The sequence below is a fragment of the Cygnus atratus genome, chromosome 10 (assembly GCF_013377495.2).
Source record: "Cygnus atratus isolate AKBS03 ecotype Queensland, Australia chromosome 10, CAtr_DNAZoo_HiC_assembly, whole genome shotgun sequence".
Taxonomy (NCBI): Eukaryota; Metazoa; Chordata; class Aves; order Anseriformes; family Anatidae; genus Cygnus; species Cygnus atratus.
Window position 1 is genome coordinate 5,753,798 of NC_066371.1, and position 22,452 is coordinate 5,776,249.

The window sequence follows — 22,452 nt, forward strand, 5'->3', positions numbered from 1 at the left end:
TACCTACACTTCTGCACAGCACCGGGTGCTTTGGTGGGTCATCTGTGGCAGGATGACCCTACACAGTGTGCACAGGTATACAAAGCCATACAGACATGGATATATACATATGTGCTTTGCACATATGCTTGTTCAGGGAGAAGCGTGCCCACTCTGCTCTCCCTGGATGCTCACTAGTGGGCTGGGCTCAGGAAACCAAGAGGCTCCAACACTGGAGTCAGCTCAGCACCTCCCGGGGCCTGGCTATAATTTCAGAGTGGCTGCAAGGGCGCTTCAAGAAGACGTGTTTTGGGACAAAAACAAAGTCTGGAAATATTCCAGTAGAAAGTTAGGCTTCTCCCTCTCCTTAATAGTACATGTGATATGATTTTTTTTTTTTGAGCTTACTAAATGGGTGTCAGTAGGGAACAGATACATTTTTCTCCTCTTTACAAATGAAGTCATCTGAATTCACCAAATCAGAAAATACGAGTCTCCTGCTCAGCTCCAGTGGTGCTGCAGAAGGACAGGGCTATAGATTTTCCCAGGAGTGTGAAATAATTCACCAAGCCTGCTCGTTATTCATACAGACAGTGCATTAATAATATGGGACCCTGAGATCTCCTCTTATCTAGGCTGAAGCACAGCTAGAGGGATGAGAAGCTGACTCCTTCAGTTGCAAAAGACATCTTTTTCCCCTTCTTTCTTCAAGAAATAAGAATTGATTGAAAGTATTTTCACAGAGTGGAAAAAAAAAAAAAAGCTTTTTGGTGATACCTCCTAACGTACACATAAGATAAATAGCAAGCTATTGGCTTTGTGATGGTGAACTGTTTTCACTTGATGTAAGTGCTGATAGATACAGGATTATATCTAACAAAGTCTTTGCTAAGGAGCTGACCCAAAGTCAATGTAAGTCTTTCATTTGACTCTGCAGAGCTTGAACCTGGCTTCCACTCCAAGGAGAGCTGAAGAGTTTCTTAACATCCCATGCCCTTCTTGTCCAGCGCAAGCTGGGGCAGCAGGAGCGCCACAGGAGGATGCACAGGCTGAGAGCCTGCTCAAGTCCCCCCAAGGGGATGAACTGCACCTCTGCTTCCACAGGAGCACAGTGCTTTTTAATTATGAATGCTCACTCCACAGTCGGCATCTTATCCATAATTTAAAAATAAAATAAATTAGCTCTTGTCAACAGCGTGGCTGCAATTACCGCCTGCCCAAGCAGTGACCTACCAGCCACGACCTTTTCATTTGCAGGCCCTGGGTGACAGCAAGGAGGGCAAATGCCAGCAAAAGGAGCAAGTGCTGATGAAAGCTGTCCTCTCCCTGCTCCCATTATTGCACAGGGGAAAAATAACATGCAGTACTATCAGTAGCATGTCTGGAGAGTTGTGTGGTGCTGGCCCAGAGATGTACTAAAAGTCACGGTGCTCCCAAGAGTCATTAGGACTTGTGTTCAGTTTGCTAGCACTGTCCAGACAAAGTCTGATGTAAAATCACAGGGCTGTGTGTTGGCTAGTGATGGATAATCCTCAAACTAATAGAAATCTGAAGTATGTACATGCATGTGAATATTTCATACATTACGGAATGATTTGAAACTTGATGTGATCCAAAGCCAGTCTGGCAGAATGGGAAATATTGGATTCATTTCATTTTATTGTTCTGTATCAGTGAGTGATTTCCCTTTTCCCTGATGCATGGCTCATATAAAACAGGCCAGCAGCAGGCATGGAGAGTTAGCACACTAGTCCTGCTGCCTGAGAGCTAACAGTTCAAATCCTGTATCTGCTGACAACATGGACTGGGATCATCTCAGACCTTAGCAGAGATGTTTCTTATGGGAATAATTTATAGGGAGAGATAATGCACAGCAACTAGGAAAAGTTTCAGTAACACCTTCCTTCTTTCTCATTGGCTTTGACCAGTGTTAAAAACGCCACATTTCCTAAAATCCTTGGCAACATACACAACCTGTATGATGGTTCCTTCTTGAACAATTTCAAAAGCCAGTGCATGTGCTTTTTTGTTATTCCATACCCCACGGTCCAATCAATTTCACAGATAATTGTATAAGAAATACTGAGATTGCCTCTGAGAGAGCTTGAAAGAGACTGGAAGAAGACTGAAGAGAAGAAATTCAAGCACTACAAAAACGTGTGTCTGAGAGCATCATTAACCATAACACAGTAAACTTCAGTATAGATGAACAAATATGTATTATTCAAAGTTCTTGAAGAACACATGGGAATAGCCACCTACTGACTGCACAGAATGGCCCAATACCACTGTAAATGATATGGTACCATGCATATTATTCACTGTGTAAAAGTGACGGTATTAAGATTATAAATATCTTGTATTATTATTACATTTCTAGATCAATCATATAAAATATTAGAGTTGAGAAATTATTACTAGAGCTTTTCCGTTAACAGTGACTAGGAATCCCAGGGGTTTACTTGGCCTCCACTCCCATTTTCTTCACACTCGCTCTTTGTGACCAGGCCCGTTTACTGGTCTCCCGGAAGGAATGTGTGCAGCCACTGCAAAGTGTGGTAGAAAGCAGAGGTGTATCTAGAAAGAGGATGGGAGACTTCCAAACAGGAGAATTTTCAGTGAGAGTGTAGAAAACGTGGTGACTCCTGTGTATGCTCAAACATTCATGTCGGGTATACTGAGTACCAAAATGAACTGTTTCCAAAAGAAAAAAACACCCACCAACAACAAAAAAGAAAAAGTGGCCATGAGACTGTTTTCCTAATGGAAGCAACTGAAGAAAACTGCAAGTCATGTGTAGACAGCCCATAAAGAATCAAAAAAACCCACCACCACCACCACCACCACCAAAAAACTACAACAAGAACAACAACAACAAAACCCACCAAAAAGACAAAAGTGTACTAATCAATTCATGGCTGCAACTTGCTCATTGTTGCTCTCTAGTCCAAACAGCCAGCTTTATTCACACCGCAGAAGAAAATCTTAATCCATTCAGAAAGGTGACTTCAATTTTTAATGAAGATTAGATCAATGAAGAATGAGGGGTGGACATTACAGTCCTGACCCAAATATGACAGTGTCGGTCTAACCTTTACATTTGATACTGTCATAACAAAGTTATTTTAAAGTCTGCCTGAAGTTATCAAACCCCACACGATGCCAAGTTCTAGCAGAACCACCAAACCTCAAGCAGCCTGCAGCCATGTATTTTAAGAAAGTGTCCTGGGTTGTAACAAAGCAAAATCAAAATAAAAACAAATTTTTGTTGATCTTTTCTGAATGCAAATCCTTCACTGAATAAACATTTATGTATTTTAAGAATATGCTGAGTGCATCTAGAAAAGCTTCAAACAGTGATTTTAAAGGCATTTAAAAGCCACATTTTTTCATTGGGGTTTGCCTGTGTTCAGTGCTCTGCATACCAAGAAGGAAGATGGTGCAGAAACAAAAAACTCTGCAGAAATGATGAACAAGATAAAGAATCCCTCCATGTTACTCATGAACAATGGAGAAAAATCTTGGCCCCACTTAATGTAAAAGATGTACTGGTAAAGGTGAAAAAAATTATTGAGAAAGACAAATATCTATTAAAAAGGGATAAATATCTGATTTTTTTTTCTTTTTCATTTTAGCAGATTCTTTTAGTGTTATGTGGAAGAATAGAAGATTCACTTATTAAGGAAAAAACAACTAGAGCCGTTGCCTAATCTTTATGCATGGAGATGAACAGAATTTCTAAAGGGTATGGGTCTGACACCTAACAGGGTCATCAGTATGTGCCCACTGACATCTGAGTGCCCTCGTAAACCCACAGAGACCATTGCAGGAGGAGTAAAATTCATGGGTTTCTGAAATTAGGAAGACAAGCTGTTTGTATGTAAAGTGAAGGAGGGTATGAATTCAGAAGTATAGCTAAGAAAACCATGCAGAAATAGAGTGTCACACTAAGAATCTGCAGTAACAGCCAAGTGAGAGAGAGCAGGTCCATCAAAGCACAGCCTTAAAGGGATCTGCATGCTGGTCTGAGCTGCAAACTCAAGTCCTGGGTGGCCATGGCCATCAGGGGGACGATGGGCAGGACATTAGAGCACGGGCTTGCTCTGATAGCTTCAGCCAGCCAGCACACAGGCTATGTCCACCAGCACTGTTAATACTCAGCTGTACAGGTCCCATGTGCTCCATAGGCGGAGGGCTGGGGAGCTTCTGTACATGCTTGGCACAGCTTTTTACCCCCCCCCCCCCCCCCCCAAAATGGGACAATTCCATGCTGCTGCAACAGAAACTGAGTGAATCCATCTGGGACTTGCTCTAGAGAGGTATTTGGGCAAATGGAGAAAATAATAACAGACATGAAAGAGAGCTGAGCAGACTAATGCCCATGGTATATGCTGCTGCCAAGTGACACACAAGATAAATAGGAAGAGGGAAGGGAGCGTTCAAAACAACCCTAAAAAAAAAAAAAAGAAAAGAAAAGAAAAAAAAAAGACTCTGGAGCAGTGAAGGGAATCATGAAAGTAAATGTGCAACAGAAGAGGTGATGAGAAACAAGAGGCTGGCTTCTCTGTTTCATGGCGAAATTTGGCTTTTGTTTTGCTCTCACTGTTACTACACAATTCAGACAGATTTTAGGACAATATCTACTGAATCACAGAATAAACAGCAAAGAATAATTTAGAAATTTAGTCCCATTCTATCTTTTTTAATATGAGGCCCCAGAGGAACAGTTTGCGGGACTTGGCAGGAAGCACTTTGTGGGGACAGGCAGGAACTTCCTGTCCCGTCCCTGCCATGCACATGGCCTGGCTTTCAGGGGGGATGGCTACATTTATGAGTCTTATGTACTACGATGGTGTGCTATCCACAATGAGATTTCACAATAAGAGACAAAAGGGCCATTTGTCACCCCTGATACTTACTGAAAAGGTTACACTGACCACGGCATATAATTGTATTCTCCCTCCTACACAGCCCAGCTGTGTCCTGGAGCAGTGGCTAGTAGGAGCGCAGGGAATGCTGTCCCTCCTCTGTGACATGAACTCAAACTGTCAAAGCATTGGCCTTGATGAGGTGTTTTCTGATGCAATTGGACTGGGAAGCATCAAGAACTTGATTCTGATCCCATTAAGTCACAATTTGGCCAATGGTACAAATAGAGCTAGGCTGAGGTTCATTTTTATTTTATTTTATTTTATTTTATTTTATTTTATTTTATTTTATTTAATACACACAACTAAACAGCTATCAGGTGGAGATGGCTCAAGGCAGCCATCAACCACAGATGGGAGGAGACTGCTGACATGGTATCTCCCAGTCTCTGTCACCTCAGAGGTGGTTGGCATGTTTGGCTGTGAGTATACTGCTGTAACCTGAACATCCCTGTTGTATTTTTAAAGTATTGGACCCAAACAAGCTTTCTTAATCACAGATTGTGGCTTGAAATCATAGGCAATGTAAAATGCACCATGGTTAAAAAGGTCTTAATCCTTTCACTAATGTAGGTAAAGAAGGTAAAAAGTTGCAGATGACATTTTAAAATGTCCTGTGCAAAAGAGACAGCAAATCCCAAACCTTTATGTGAGTTAAAGTATTGACATCCACAAGTCTCCCATGGGAAGTTTCAGGAGTTTTGCATTAGCAAGGACAGAAGAGCCAAATAGGTCAAAGTTTTGACTTAAAACAGGTCAGTATGTCAAAAGTCACAAAGCAAAGTCTGGGATAAAACAAAGGCCAAAGAAAATGTCCGTTCTATTAATTTTTACAAGCAGCATATTGGGCTTTTGAACTGTTCACCAGCCATCCACAAAAGAAGCTATAGTCTGACTACAACAACTAAACTTGAAAGGGGAAGACATTCCTTTGTAGTTCACGTTTTCAGGCTTTGAAGTCACTGTGAGTCTTACCAGTGACTTCAATGGGACTAGCTTTGCACTTTTATATTAATCATTGTTTTATCCTTACTCCTTTCAAAATTCCAGACAAAAATGTTTCTTTTTATTGTAATCCTGACAGAGCAATTAGGCACCGGTCCACACCTGCACCCGACTTTTTTTCTTAACACAGCAGGAGCTCCTGTCCTCTGAACAGAATTATGAGATCTGAATTAATGGTGTCTGCTCTATCCGGTGCCTCTGTTTCTCATGACCTGCTAAAGAACATGAAACTCTTCAAGGCTTGTACGGTTGATCTTTGGTTAAGATCCGCTGTAGGTTTCACTTACGGTTTTATGAGTGCGCTCAACAGAAATATATATATATATATATTTTAATTGGGTTAACTAATCAGTAACAAAATGACAGAATGTGGATTAAAGTGCAGTCATTCACAGGTCCATTCATAGCACATTTTTAGTCATGAATTCAGAAGCAGAATAGCATTCCCAGCATAACAAGCTTTAAATGACTGCCTCATAACTTAAAATTCTGAAAGTATTTTTGAAATTATGCAACATTTTCTTTCAGTCTTTAAAATATAAGCCAAATACATACTCACCACGGATACTTGCTGTGAAAACATTAGGTTCTCATCTCTTAAAAGCACTCCCTGTTTTTCATCTTCTTAGTACTGAATGTGCAAGCCTCCAAGCTTTGTCTATAAGGTCTTCCTGTCCTCAATACCCAACAATTCTCCTGTCTCACTTTGGGCACCAAACATTTACCATAAAGAGCAGCGAGGAACTTTTACAAAAAAAATTGTTTCACAAAGCTGCTGCACAAAGGGATTCCTCAACACCCAGTGGCTTGTTTGGGAAGGGGAACTGATGGCACTACTTACTCCCTGTCAATTCATAATCAATTCATATTGTGCTAAGCACATCCAAGCCACAGCTGGCTCCCCCTTGCTGCCTGGTTTCACCTTGCAGGGGTGGCAGGGGAGCCCCAGAGAGGAAGACACCCGGTTGAGCTAGACCTGGGGTGCTGCATTGAATCCCAAATACAAGTAACCTGGTGTTCTTGCTACAGCAAAAAAATCCCTGTGACTGACAAGATTCAACACCAGTGAGTTCAAAAGACAGAGTTTTTTTCCTAGCTTTCTGTAATGTTCATTACAGAATAAGACCACGACATTTATTTATTTATTTATTTTGCCACTGACTTTTCAAATGGCTAATTAAATCAAAATGAATGGCTGTTGCCCTTTGAAATATTTATGGATCAAAACTAATGTGGCACCAGGAGGCTTCTTGAAGTGATGCAAGGGATAATTTCATCCAATTATTTATTAAGGGCTCAATCCTGACACAGAATCTGTTATACTGATCTGAGTGGCTGCGTGAGTGCTATACTCATATTTTTGAGAGTCAATCTTGACGTGATCCATGTGCATAGTACCATGTGCTATAGTAGCAGGCAAGGTGGTTCAAATACATGCTTGTGCGCATAGCTTTCCTGTTTCATTAAACAGACAACACAACAAAATTCCTGTGCATACTCTATAGACTTAAAGCTGCTTACTGGTTGGTACAGATACAGACACATATATACAGGAGGAGCTACTTGCCATCAACACAGGAAGGTCTGTTTCTTGTAGTCCCAGCCACTTTCCCAGGTAGACAGGAGCATTTTACTGTTTGTGATCTTTCCTCAATTCGATTCTTATTACAGCATCTGTGTGCTGCTATAACTTCACACGTTCCTCCTTCTGGCAGGAAAAAAAAAAAAAAAAAAAAAAAAAGGAAAGAGAGAGAATATTGACACTCTGATTAGGAAGAATAGCAGTGGCTAATCAAAGCACCTGGGCATGCTACTGTCTGTGTCTCTGCACAGTTTCTGTGCAGCTGGGATTACAACATTATTTCTCCCATTATGTGTGAACAGGCACGTGCTGCTATACTTCACTTGTAATAGAAAATGCAGATAAATATCCCTCTAGAGCAGATATTGTTTGCTTGTCATATATTAGAAACTTCTCTGACATCAGTAAATTTTTGGCGTAAAAAAATATACCACAAATATAGGTAACATGATGTTTATGTTGAATGCATAAGTGCAATAACTTTTGGCTGATTTTATACTTGTATTATTGGAAGCCCTTTCCCCAAAATATTCTCTTGTACAAGGACAGGGGTTAAGGGAATACATCTAAAAATAACCTTTTTCTCTAAATATTTGATTCTGTGCCAGTATTCATCCTTTAGTGGATGGCAATCAGCCTCTCCAAATCACTGCATGGTGCAACAGCCTTTCCATTTCCTACCCCACGCACAAAACTGGAAGTTTTAAGGCAGAAAACATTCCCTTTGTGTGCAAGGTCACCAGGCTTAATTAGTCTTCTCCCTCATTGTCCTTTACAAACATTTGCAATGGTTTTATTGGGAGGAGAACACAAAGGAGTGATAGACAGAGAGGTGGTGCCTTAGGGTTTATGAATACCTGGTATTTGTGGCATATGCTATGACAGAAATGAAGTGTCACGTGTACTATTGCCATTCACCTCAGCAGTGTAGTGAGAGAAGATGAGACACCACAGTGGGCTAATACACTGCCCAGTAATTTGCTGATTCCTGAGTTCAAATTCTATTTAGCTCATGATCGCCAAGCATTTAATAGCACCAGTCTGTTCCCCACAGATATTTGGCTACTTTATGAAATTGCAGCATAAATTTGGCAGGACTTGTTTAAACTTAGTAGAAAACATCACACAGAGCATACTAAAGAGCAGGATAAGTACAAAGGTTTCCTAGAAAAGCATTATTATTTTATGTCAATATGACATACTAAATCTACATTGCCTTTACTATAGCATAAAGAGCATTATTCCTATCTTTGGCATTCACTCTTCTTTTTGAAACAGCTTTGAGAGCTTCTGAGCACTTCTGCAACCCTGCAGGCAGGTAGGAGAATAAGCAGTGTGGAGACACTGGTCCACATCTGGCTGTGAACAAAGATTTCAGAAGAGGTCGAGGAATCCAGTGGCCTCTCTCCACACAGGAGCAAGTCCCGTTACTTGGTGACTCTAGGAATGTGGTATATCTGTAGTGAAGTGCTGGGGTAGATAGGCAGGGTGGGGAGGAATCTCCTTTGACTGCATGTTGTCAAGGCAAAGCAAGAGTAACTTCTGCTAGGCCAAGGCAGAAGAGAGGAAATGCTGGGACTGGAAGGCTGACCAGATAGCCTCTAGATGCAGTCCAAAGGTTATGTTGGAGACATGATCGATCTCTTTTTAGAGACCCTTGTGGCCTGTGATCCACTCAGTCAGTCACTCTAGATCAAACATCCTCTCTCTCCTGACCAACTTCATGACAGGAGGCAGACAGTGACAAGGCAGGCTTTTTGTCTTCTGAGAGAGCCTCACAGCCAGGGCACCAGCGAGGGTGCTGTGAGCTGAGGAAAATGTTTTCCTCCTGCCTTCTCACCTGCCTACAGGTGCTGTGTCTCAGCTCTCATCTGTACTGTAAAACCCAGTACTGCATACAGTAAATCTGTAATGGTTGTGTTGAGGCCGCTTTTTCTTTCTTGACTTTCAGGGCCTTGGAAGGCCTTGAAGAGGCCATCCAGGCCATCCAGGCAGGTATTGCCTGGCAAAATGCCATCCAGGCAGGTCTTACCATGAAATAGGAATGGCGTTTTGCTTGAAAGTGTACTCCCAATATTAAGTTGCATGACAACTACCATTGAAGAGATACTTCACAATGTGTGGAAATGTTTTATATTATTAAGTTTTCAAATCACTGGCCTTCCAGGGTGAGTCAGTGAATCAAAGCTGGTGAATATCCATTAAGGTAAATGAGCTTAGGTTGCATGGTCACGAGGTTAAGAACCGATGCATCTGCAAGCTTGAGACAAGACTGACTGCAGTAAATATTCAACTCATCTGGAGAGAAATGCTGCTTCATGTATTACTTATTAGGCGCATTTGGCCTGCTAACACAGGTTTTTTGAAAGCCAATAGGTACCACAGAAGAGAGATCCCAACAATTCAGAAAGCTGTCATCTGACAAAAGGTCTTTTAATTGTCTCTCAGGAGTAAGAGGAATTGTGACAATCAACTCAGCCCCAAATGCCTTTGTTTTTCTATGAAGTAATTTTTCACTTAAATTCCCTGTTCCCCCATCCAAATCATATTGAAAGCAATAAAAAGATTCTCATTGGTTTGATTCATCTTGTGGTCATGTCCTAAGAGAAGAGAGATTTGTGATTTTATTGATAGAAAACTCGACAATAAAGATAATGTACACAGTAATAAGTATTTCTAATTTTAGACTACATATACTGTGTGGTAAATATCTGTGAATAAGCTAAATGCTTCATTTTCTCTATTAATTTCCTGTATGAGTAGCAATAACCACATGAGCTAGTCTTGCTCATTTGGTTATCTATTCAAAATAATGGGTTGTAGTTGATGAGCTTTATAAAACCTTTAATTCTTATGTGGAAACTCAAGTTGTGGCAGCAATAAAGAATTTAACTCAAAATGTATAGATGCTTAGGAGCATCAAAACATAACAAAACTATAAAAGCAATGAAAAAAACCCTCCTTTTGTGACCACTAGATGGTTAAGTACATTAACTGAAGCTTTAAACTGTGCTGACTGTAGCTGTAATGAAAATAATAATCACAATAATAAAAAGACCCTTCACAGTGCTGACACAGAAGAAAAATTCCATCTCACATGGAGAAATTTATGCGTGTTACACACCCAGTTTTCCAGGAAAATTTGTTACGTAGGGTCAGATTTTTCCATTAAAACACATTTTACGTATTAACCATCACTGGACAGCATTACCTGCACTGAATTTTGTTGTAATATATTTTAACAACATTGCACATACATGTTACACTTTTTAAAAGCCACACACAAAATAGAAATAGATAATAATGCTCAGATAAATACAAATGGAAACAGTGAGACTGCTAAATAAAATAAAAAAACACACTCCTGATTACAGTATTTATTAAACTGTATATACAACAAATATACTGAAGATACTTATCCCCCATAAATTTGAAGAGAGCTCAAGGCCTTGTTGGCTTTGATTTTGAATGCAACTTATTTCTGATGGTTAAATAATCCCCACCAGTAGGAAGGTTGATTTTGCAGAGCAGGAAAATATGGTATGGAGCTTCAGAAATTTTTGCCATGGCCTGACATTGCAAAGCATCAGTGTACATAGTTAAACATTATTTGATTTTGTATTTCCCACACGTTGTCTAGAAAACAGATCACTATATCCACAATATTGCTAGTACTAAAGATTATGAAATGTGTTTTCCCACACTTTCTGTTTCTCAGATGGAGATATAAGCAGGAGCATAGCTGGAAATGTTTTCCTTGAGCAAAAGAAAACAAATATTTTTTTTCCCTTACTTCCATTTGTCTAGTTGCTCTAGCTTCTCAGGTTTAATATCGCAGATTAATTCTACTGAAACCAGTCCATGGGAGATGTAACACAGAAGTAGCAACCTCACACATTGCCAAGAGGTGAATTGTTAATAAAACTACTACACAGACTTTCTTAGCCTTTAACAGTGCACAGACAACATTTTGGACTTCCATGCTGCAGAGCACAAAGATTGGGTAGTGCAGGTGCATTACGACATTTGTTCTTTCTTGATGCTGTTTGCCGTTTTGGTGTTAATATTACATATGTCAACTTTTAGTTACCAGGAAAAGAAAAAAAATACCCAAAAGGCATTGTTCAAAGGAAGCATTGCATTTGGACAATGTGTACATTTTGTTTACCTGCCTAGAGCTTGATATTGCTTACTAAAGATATCCTCACCCAAGGAGTAAATTTTATTGAAAGAACACCGGTGTCTGGTCAAAAATGACATCTCCAATTCTGCTGGGTAAATGTGGATTTCAGGCCTTAGGACACCTTTTGAAATCTGGAAACTGGAATATCTCCCCTTTTAGTTGCCATTATCCTTATGGAAAGGAGAAAAGATCCCAAGTAACATAATCAGTCATTGTCCTATCAGTTGTCATTATCAGATCTCTTACAAATCACTGAAGCTGGCAATATGTACAAGGTAATATTATACATAAAGATATATTTCATAGGTGTAACAGCTTGTTTTAAAAAAGAGAGGAAGAAATACTCAAAGACATTTTGTAGGGTATATCAGGGTTGACCTGGATGGTAGACCAAATATATATATACATATATATATATAATATGTATATAATGGTAAATTATATACATATAATATATACTATACATATATATTATATAAATACATATATATTTACAGATATATATGTATTTATAAGTTTATGGACTTTTAAAAAACGTGGATTATTGACTCAAAACTGTAGCAGCTCCCTTGGAGCCATTCCCATCTGTCATAAATTAATACTTAGGGACTTAAATAAAAATGTGAATTATTAACCTGATAGGCTGAGTGCAGAAAAAGTTTGAATCCTTGTCACAAACAATAGAAAAGGGTTATTTTTTTAACGGTTTATGGTCTACTGAGCTAATATGGCTTCTGGCTTTGTTTCTACAATAACAGACTCATCCAACCCATAGAATTCAACAGGGGATTTGCCACCGACTTTAGAAGGAGAGGAAAGCACCCTAAAATCCTCTAAGTAAGAGTGTTCTGAATGTCTTCCTGACAGTTACATCCCACAAAGTGGCTGCATTACCCACCAGGGAAGAAAGAAGGCTTTGCTTGCTTGTTTTTTCGGTATTCACCCTCTCCCAAGAAAATCAGGAAAAGATTAGAAATACATAGGGCCTCACAAATCAGGAATAGTTTTGCTCTTTCTTCAAGAACCTTTGGAGGTGAATGGAAATGTCCTAATGTGACTTGCATCCTTTTCACACCGAACATTACCAGCACTTGATAATAAGAGCAGCTGACCCTTTTTGAGTGCTCAGTTCACGGGTTGCCCTGAACTTTGCATAAAGGAAATTTGCTGCCTACCTAAGCAAGAGGGACAGAATTAGCTTGTGGAAAGGAATTAGCTTCTTCTATCAAAAACTGCAGCTATCTCTGGCGTTAAGACTGTCCTAGTATTTCCTACTGGAAGTTTTTGTTCTGCATAGGCTTAAAATATTGAAGTACAGAAAATACCTATCATTCTTCCTATAAGACAGGGACAACTGTTTGTTATTGCCTGCAAATGTTTTAATTCCAAATGGAGGACACCTAACTCCTGAAAACATGTTCATTTTTATCTCTGTTATAAAGCCACCTTGAGTTTACACACTGCAGAGTGAAATATTTTATCATAAGTATGAACCAACTGTGGGTGGCTGTGATTTAAACTATCTAATCAGCAACAGGGGCTGAGTGTATGCCTGGCAGAAGCCAAAAAGCCATCTTCTAGTCATCTCTGTTTTTTATATCTCTAGCTGAGAGGTAATAATAAAAGCATATTTTGCACTTCAAAATTATAACTCACCTCTGTGTTCTAGCAGAGCCTGAACTTATCAGTAAACAAACATTAAAAAGGCAAACAGCAGTACTTATTTGTGTTATACATTGTGGAAGTCATTAACTATGACTCAGGTAGCAAAACTTATATGTTCTCTCTTTGACAGTGATGACAATTTAATAGTATTTGACGCTGCTGAGTTACATGGAGCATCCTGCAGCAATGAGATAGGTTGTTTATCAAAATGATAAACATGTTTTCATTTGCTCCTTGGCTGCATGGATGTGATCAGAAGTCTAAGACCATCAAGAATTCACTTATTCTGGCCACCAGGCAGACATTAAGCTATTCAGGACCATCTGTGCTTGAAATGAGCTCCACTTAATGGACCTTTGTAGGGCAGGTCAGTCATAATGAATGCATGCGTGCATGAATGCATGAGCAAAGCTGTGCTTAGGTGAGGCTTCTTGGGTTGTTTGGCGGAGGCACAGACAGCTGATAGATAAGATCTGCCTTTCTCTTTGGGGTCATATGCCCAGTGATTTTAGAATTCAGGCTCTCTGCTGCATTTTCTTCTATCTCCTCTTCAGTGCACCGTGCAACTTAATCTGGTTGAAGGTTGTTGTAAGAACTTGTTCATGTTACTTGCAAAAAAATAGTGATACCCAAACAACTATATATGCTCTGCTGGTCAAATTCTGCCCTCTGTTACACCATAAGCAACCCACCATAGGAGTATGAACAAAGGAAGGCATATGAACCAAGTCCTATCAACACAGCATTAGAAATATTACCAGTTTTGATAGCTCTATTTATTTATACAGCCTCATCTAGGTAGTGTATGTTCCAGTGTTGTCATCCTGTTTGAGGTCATATGCCCAGTGACGTTATTCTGATAAATGCTTAAGTATATGCAGATGTTGCTAGACCTAGGATGTCACAGAAAATTTTAGAGAATTAAAGTTCTTCAGACCTTCAGACTGCAAGCAAATGTTTAATAACATGGAAGTTAAAAATCTTCAGACACTTAAAGACTTACTGAAACTAATGGGAAAAAAAATTACACACTTGCTACCTCATATCTTTATACAAACATTCTAGAAAAAGAAAAGACAATCCTGTGACAATCACTTCCACAGTTGCTGAAAGGAATTCAGATTTGGGAGCAGCAGTTTGAAGAGTTTGTAGTTTGAATAAGCTTTGGAAACTTCCCAGGTGTAATTAATACATTCATAAGCTTTAATCAAAATGTTTGTGCCAGCTAATGTGCCAGAACTACAGACTACACTGTGCTCAGGGGAAAATACTATACTTTATTTTACTCTAAGAAATAATAACCTACTACCATATTACTTACAAAAGAACATTTTTGCTCCTGACAGGAATATGTAGCAGATGGAAAAACAAAGTCCCATGCTACTCCATGAGCCACTTCGTAAGTGAACAAATAAAAGACTCATCATAGGCATAGTGCAATTATACTTCAACTTTTATCTTACATATAATCCACTGACATCACAGAATCACAGAATTGTAGGAGTTGGAAGGGACCTCAAGAGATCATTGGGTCCAACCCCCAGTATACATACTGTATCTGCTCCAGAAAGAAAAGGATCAAGTTTACAGGACATATTTCTGCACTCAGAGGAGTGTGCCTCTCTGCACGTGGAGAATGGCAATGGCTGCAAAGCAATCAGGGCTCAGGGTTTTTATTCATTTTTATCGGGTTGAGGCTAACTGCAGCTCAGTTGCTGGAGAGCCATCAGTTCCTATCAGGTTACAGAAGAGTTGAATTTGGCTTATGAGGTTTAAGTAACACAAAGGTACGATGAAAAAAATGGACCAAAATTTAGCATTAAGCCAGAATTCTGATTTCTAATTCATACTTAATTCTTGCCCATTATGAAAACTATTATAAATAGATTCATGGGCTACTCATTATATGTGGAATTACAGTAACTGTGGGAATTTGTAACCCACTGCACATGCTCTGTGAGCCTCCTGGTTATACACTGCATTATTTTTTGCCCAGGGAATCAGAATAAGACTGTACCGGTCTATTTCCTAAATTTATATTTATATTTTCATTAATATTCAGTATTTTCATTGTTCATTACGTGGCACATATATTATTTTCAGTGTGGGAACACTACACAACAGCAGCAACATAAGTGATTCCCGCTGTGGGTCATTAAGTTTTGGGTTGGGATATTATTTTCTCAAAAGTTGTTGCTATGAGAGGGTTCTGGAGACATCGGGTATCTCCTCCAAAGAAAATGGTATTTGTTTACAAAAGACCAGAACAAGTAGTTCCATGAGGAGCATGGCTAACAAAATTTGGTTTCCTACAGATTTGCATCTTCTGGTTTATTTCAAGCTGCTATTGAAGCTTCTTCTAACACCTAGGTCACTTAAAAGAATACCCATGGAGCTCAGAGCTTGGCTGTGAGGCAAAGGACTTTTATTTCCTGGTGGATGGTGGTGTAACATTCACGTTTGGCTCAGGCCCTAGTTCCTGCACCGCTGATAAAATGACCCTATTTCTAGTAAGACCAGAAATATTATCATCTTTGTTCATGTAGACCTGTGGCACGTGTGGTCCGAGTCTGGAGAAGAACTGCTGGACAAAGCAGGTCAGCTACAGCTGGAATTAATTCATAGGAAGCAAAACTTTTGACAGCTTCTGGAGTTAGAATTCACAACCTAAGGGGGGCAACGTGCATTCAGTACAGGCATCCCTGGTTATTTACGCTGTTCTAAGCTAATTTTCTAATACTCATTTTTGACAGAAAAGGCCATTTCCATGAAATCAAACTTCTCTACAAAAAATCCATAACAACAAGAATTTCTAGAAGAAAATAATATCTTTAAAGTATGTTGTTCAGAGGACTGTTAATATTTCATTTGAATACTAAATCTTTTTTTTTTTTTTCATTTGTATTTTATTTCCTGTTCAGTATAACAGGGAAAGCAGGGATATGCAAAGCTCTAATTAACACATGGATTTGTAGTCTTTTACAATTTTCTACTAATGCTCTCCCATCAGCCACAGGAGGCTTTTTATCTGAGAGATTTACCAATTCTTATACTTACACCCAGAGTAGACTCTGATCCTCAAGAACCGGTTTATTCGCAGAAATTAAAATTAAGTTTTTTTTGAAAAGAAGAAATTGTATGGTTTCTGCTCTTGAATTCACAAAGAAAACCCAGAGCACACCAGTGTATAAGATGGGGGTGGATCTAGGGCAGGCTTATGGATTTCCATATCAAACCAATATACACACTAGAGAATAGGTCTTTCTACTAAAGAGCCTTGCAAATTGATCTCCTGAGAAATTTGCACAGGACCTTATTCTTATACATATTAAAAAAAAAAAAATCTCTTAAAAATGAATCAAAGGAAAAAATGGTATCCAGAAAAACAAGGCAGGCTTTGAGCAGCTACTGCCTCTGGCACATTGCATTTCAAATGGCAGTGCACTAACCAGCGTTGGCTGAAGTATTCAAGAGGACAACGGGGCAAGAGTGGCTGGAGAGGAATGCTGATGAGGAATTTGCTTCTAGCTGTTACTGAAGTAGAGTTATCAGTAACCTTAATTACGATTTTGTATGCATGCATACTGTACAGCCTTAGACAAAAATGACAGTTTATGAGAAAATCCCACCTACTGCCTGTGCCCGCTGTCCCTGATAGACAGCAGAGTGAGAGCTGTCAGGCAGCACTGCCTGCAGAGGACCGTACACATATCCTGTACATTTGATTGCTTTTTTTTGTCACAGGGAGTGTTGAAAGTGCATTGTAATAGGCGCTATTAGCATTCTTGTATAGATGAACTACAAAAAGCAGAGATGTAACCCATGAGGCAGTCAAGAATCCAACATCCTCTTACTCGGGATCTTCAGTCTTTTAATGAGATTTTTCTACTTCAAAGGGAGATCAGCTTACAGCAACTTGGAGAAACATAGGCTAGAAATTAGAAGTTTTGGTGGGATTTACAGCTTTAGGATGACATTAAGAAATGTGTGAAGGGGCAGGACTTCAACAACTTGGAAAGAGAACATTATTTTTGAGAAATAACTTAAGTTCCATTTCAAAAAGTAATAGGCAATATGACTCTAATTTTCATTGACTCTCAGTGAGATATTACGTTCCTAAAGGTCTAGATCATTTGTAAATGGGATTTTTTTTTTTCCTAAATGATGTAGGCCTGGAAAGTCTGAGCAGAAAATCTTGAAATATCTTTAAAAAAATCTTGCCCTTAGACACTTGGGTGATTTGGAAAATTTAATATTTGATTTGTCAGAGAGGATAAGAAAAAATAGTGTGGGTAAAATAGATATACTATGCCTGCATTCAGGTAGTGCTCCTCCTGTAACTTAAACTGCAGGCAGCAGTATAAACTAGAGATAAAAAAGACCTATGATGCTAACAAAGCTGTGGAGAAATGAACATTTCTGCTATTGACATCTCCAGTTCCTTGCCACTGTGCAGTGAAAATCCGTACTGGAATTAGGCCTGAAAATATCCTAAGAAAAAATTGTGGGTGAACCACACAATATTATTCTTAGGGCCTCAAAATAGTGTTTTCCTAAACAATGCTAGCAAAAGGCATGCAAAGAACAATGTTAAGTTAAATGAGTCTTAGAAAAGAGACAGAGTGAAAGATGGAATGAATAGGCTGGCAAGAAATATGTGATTTGGGCACATGTGCTGATGAGAAAGGAACATAAGAAGTTTATGAGAAACAGTTGCTATGAAAATTTTGAGAAATTATTCTATGTCAGCCAGGCGAGCACTGTTTGATCCTGTCAGTCTCTCTTGCTTGGGCTCTGCCAGGATCCAACATTTTTTTCCTGAGCACCTTGTTGTTTCCAGAATTCTAAAACTGACCAATCCTTTTATTCATACTTAGATCTTCACTTTCCAGATCAGTAAACTATATTGCTTTCCCTATCCACCTCAGAAGAGACTACAAATTGCTCTTATTATATTCATAACATATCCTTTATGTGTTTCATATGATACCCAAAAATCTTACATAAATCTACTAATTAAAAAGATCAGCAATAACAAATTTTAAAATCCAGCTTTTCAGTGAAAACAAAATGATGCAGGGATCTTAAACACTTATGGAAAAGCAGAACAATGCTATTCTATACAGTCTGTCTTTTGATATGATTGCCGCAGATAAATTCATCCCCAGATAATGTTATCCACTAAGGTAATTAGCCTATGGAGAGTCTATGATATGTTTACTGAACAGACTAACATAGTTTATGGTAATGCTCTTGTCATGCTTTATAAATGTGTGAGGTGTTTTTTATGAAGTAGTTAGATAAGGGGTGGTGAAAGTAATGTTATACATAAAGAATGTACAGCGATGAAGAGCCAGGATTGCAAAGATACTGAAGACAGACTGATACAGAGAATTATTACTGGCGCAGAAGCTGCATTAATCTTCCAAAGAATGGCAGTAAATAAAATAACAAGGAGGAACAAGACTGAAAGAATTTGGCCGATGTATAAAACTGACATGGTAGGGTGGGATCGAAGTGTAGATATTTCAAATGGAATCTCTTGCAGATGGGTTGTCTTGCTATAGTGGCAGTAACATTTTTGTCAATGGGGTTGAGCATGTGTTACAAAATCCACAAATAGGAAAACAAAGGGCCATAAGTTATGGCATATGTAATGAAAATGTCACCATGCAGGTGCTGTGTGCCATGAGCAGCAGCAGTAAATTCTATACTCTGCTGCAGCTAAGCAATGTCAGGCCATCATTTCTCAGTCATTTTTCAGTGGACAAGCGTGCACATTATCCCACGCCATATATATTCCCAGAGTCATTCACACCGTGATGACCAGCAGCTGGTCCTATACTCGTGTAGAAAATCATATCTTCTCCAGGAAGTGACTGTACAATGGTACAGAAAGACAGAGAGTGGAACTGAAGGGACAGAAGCAATCAGCTGGTTTCGCATGGTAGGCATTTCACACTATATGCATTATCTATAGCAGAAGAGCCTAGTAGACTCCAGCCTGTAGAATTTATAGTATGTTCATTACTGAACTGTATTTATCAAATGCTTAAGTAAATGTTACAGACTGTGTAAGTGAATAGCAGTATTTTAATTTTCAGACTACAATACCATGATTATAAGTTGAAAAGTTTTAAAAATTTCTTTCCCAGCATAATCTATTTCAACCAGATTGAAGCATAATTTACCTGGTTTACATCTGGTCAGGACCAAACCAGGTCTGAGTAAGGGAGAGATGCAGAAGGTGATGTGGGATTCAGCCCTCACTGTTCCCAAGTTTCATCTCGTCATTGTGGCTACTTCTGTGGGAAGCCTTAGTGGAAGAGTGATTGCCTTCTCAACAGTATTTTAAGGAGAGGTCAATGGACAATATTTAATTTCATTATAACCTTTGCCTCCTTATATTTGCTTCTTTTTGTCCTGTTTTGGTGACATTAATATCACACACAACAAGTCTGACAGATTTTCTCTTTTCCCAAACTGCTTTAATCATTCCCAAGACCTCCTTTCCCTTACATTTTTGAATAGTCACTATCCCGAGTTGCCTTCTTGTGTGTCTCCATATTTTGATGTCTCTCTCCTCCCTACTGCCATTGATGAACAATATTTTATTTCCTGTCACCTTGATTTGCTCTGTCTTTCCGCTCCAGCTCTCAGCATACAATTCAAACCACAATTTATTCTGATTCCTCTATCTCTCTTCTTTACCTTTTTTTTTTTTTTTTTTTTTTTGTAATGGCGTTGAATGTTTTCTCTTTGACAATTTCTTGTCTCTGTTGAAGCTCCTGGTGAACAACACAATACAATACTACCTCCTGATAATTGATCATCTGGCTCCTGCTCAGATTTGTACTGCTTCTTTGAATACATGTGCAATTCATTCACTCTGTTCCCTTATAATACAAATAAAAAGGGCTGCATACTTGAATGGAAATGCATGAAGTCTGGTGAGCAAATAATTTCCTACTTTGAAAGCAATGTGTGATACATTACAACATTGGCTTGAAATTCATATTAATTTATTTTTTATTAGTTAAACAGCAGCAGTGTGCCGGGAGCTCTGCAGTTAGCAGAACCAGAGAGGCCAGGCAGAAAATGTGCATATTTTTCTTTCTCCTGTTTACCTTTGGTAGTGATCGGTATTCATCCAAATACTATACCTGAGAATCTGAGGTAGGCTTTTTCTTAATTAATGTTTTCTTTTTCAGCAGATATTTTTTTAGTTAAAACACTTCTGGTGAAAAATATTGATGCTTCATTGGCAAACATCAATACATTTCAATTTAAGATAAAATCCCTCTGTTGCAAGAGGGTTATAAGTCATATTATTCATCTACTTTTAGCTAATGGTTTCCACTTTCTTTCCTATGCAATATTACAGCCAAGAAACCTTACTATGTACTCATATGTTCATCAAAAAGGGGAGAGTATCCTGAAAGCTGAAGTTCAGACAGAGGAGGAAATCTAAGCATCAATTACTTTAACTATGACTCTTGGAGTCATAAAATGGAGGAGCCATTTTACATGGGGAAAAAGAAAATAATTTGCATGCACTGCAACTTCCTAAGGAAAAGCAGTCTGATGTGCTGCAGATGTTTAGTTTTAGATATCTCAGGTTTAATTGACATCCCATGGGGTTTCATGGGCATCCAGGGTCTGCTCCTCCAGGTTAACCCTTCCAAAGAAACTACCCTAATGTCCTGAAGGCTCCCACTCCAGTTTCACCACAGCCACCCAACCCACCTCTGCTATACCAAGAGATGCAGAACCAAAACCAAGAAACATCTGGACATTTTGGCTCCCTCATGAAGCTCTAAGCCTGTGACAGGCTCCTAGCCTAAATATGTCTGCCTGGGTTCAGTTATCAGGGTAGCAGGGACTGTTCTGTGTTGGTTTGGCCTCAGAATTTGAAAGCTTCACAGTTCTGGACAGCTTCATTTTTTTTCTATTCTCAGTTCAGCCCTCCCTTTCCCTTTTCACCTGTTTCCAATCTTGAAAGTTTTGGATAATACTGAGTTTAAACTGTGCCCACATTACAAATAAAAGAATGAAAGATGCCCACAAACTAGAAATAGAGCATCTCTGCCAACTCTTTCTAACAAAGTGCTGGAAATTAGAAGCAGAAGAGGTCATCTTTCCCAGTCCTTTCCCAGTATCAAAATGTTTCACTCTGCACACTCATGAGCATCTTGCTCAATTTATTTTCACGTTATTTAAGCAATTGGGCTTCTGCTGGTGCAACCAGGGATCCTCTGAAGATACCATTCTAGCATCTAATGTGATCTACTATTGGGCTCAACAGCAAAAAAATGTTCTGTGTTTTCTTTTGCTCAGTTTTCCTCATTAACCCTAATTGTAATGCTATGACCAACTGAACACTACTACTCCCTGTTCTATGTTTACAGATGTCAGATACATTTAGATGGTCATCACATCCCCCATCATCATTATCACCACTTAGCCAAGCTGTGCATTTTCTGCTTTCTCTTCATCTTTCTTCATAAGCCTGCCTCCAACACCTTAATTATGTCTATAGCTCTTCTCCGCATCATTGACATCACTGGTACTGATGTTTTTAGGATTCTACTATCTAATAACAACATTATTATTAACAGCAATAAAAATTCTGTGCTCTTAAGTTGAAGAGCATTATTGTCTCCATTTAAGACAGGAAATCTGCCCTCTTTTCCCAACCCAGCATTTATCTCTAGTCTGTTCTTCAGTACAGTATACTTAGCTGAAACATAGACAACAAACATGAGTTAATCGAGTTTCCAAAATATTTGAGCATCAGCGTATAAACTACAAGACACACGGGCATTTATCTATTACTGCTTAGGCACATAGGCACTATGGAGATAGACAAGGAATGAAAAACAAGCAATAGATAGAAACAGAGACAGATGCTATGTAATAGAAAAACTAGCCAACAGTCTGAGGGTGGAAGAGGAATGCCGTATCTAATTGAAATGGTGCTCTGTGCTTTCCAGCAGTGTTCTCAACCAGGCAACTCAGAAAGAGACTATTACCTCCTGCTCTTTGAGAAAATGCCATCACATTCCTGCATTTTTTTCATCTCCACTGTAACAGCTAGCAATTTTCCAGCA

At 39.0% G+C, this 22,452-nt stretch overlaps 1 protein-coding gene across 1 annotated transcript in view; it reads right to left on the reverse strand.

Moving 5' to 3' along the window:
- The window catches only part of TAFA1 (TAFA chemokine like family member 1), a 317,847-nt gene that overhangs the window by 35,202 nt on the left and 260,193 nt on the right, over positions 1–22,452 (reverse strand). The window contains exon 15 of the mRNA XM_050712786.1: positions 7,480–7,620. Coding sequence (XP_050568743.1) covers positions 7,480–7,620 — 141 coding nt within the window. The remainder of the gene's footprint in view (positions 1–7,479; positions 7,621–22,452) is intronic.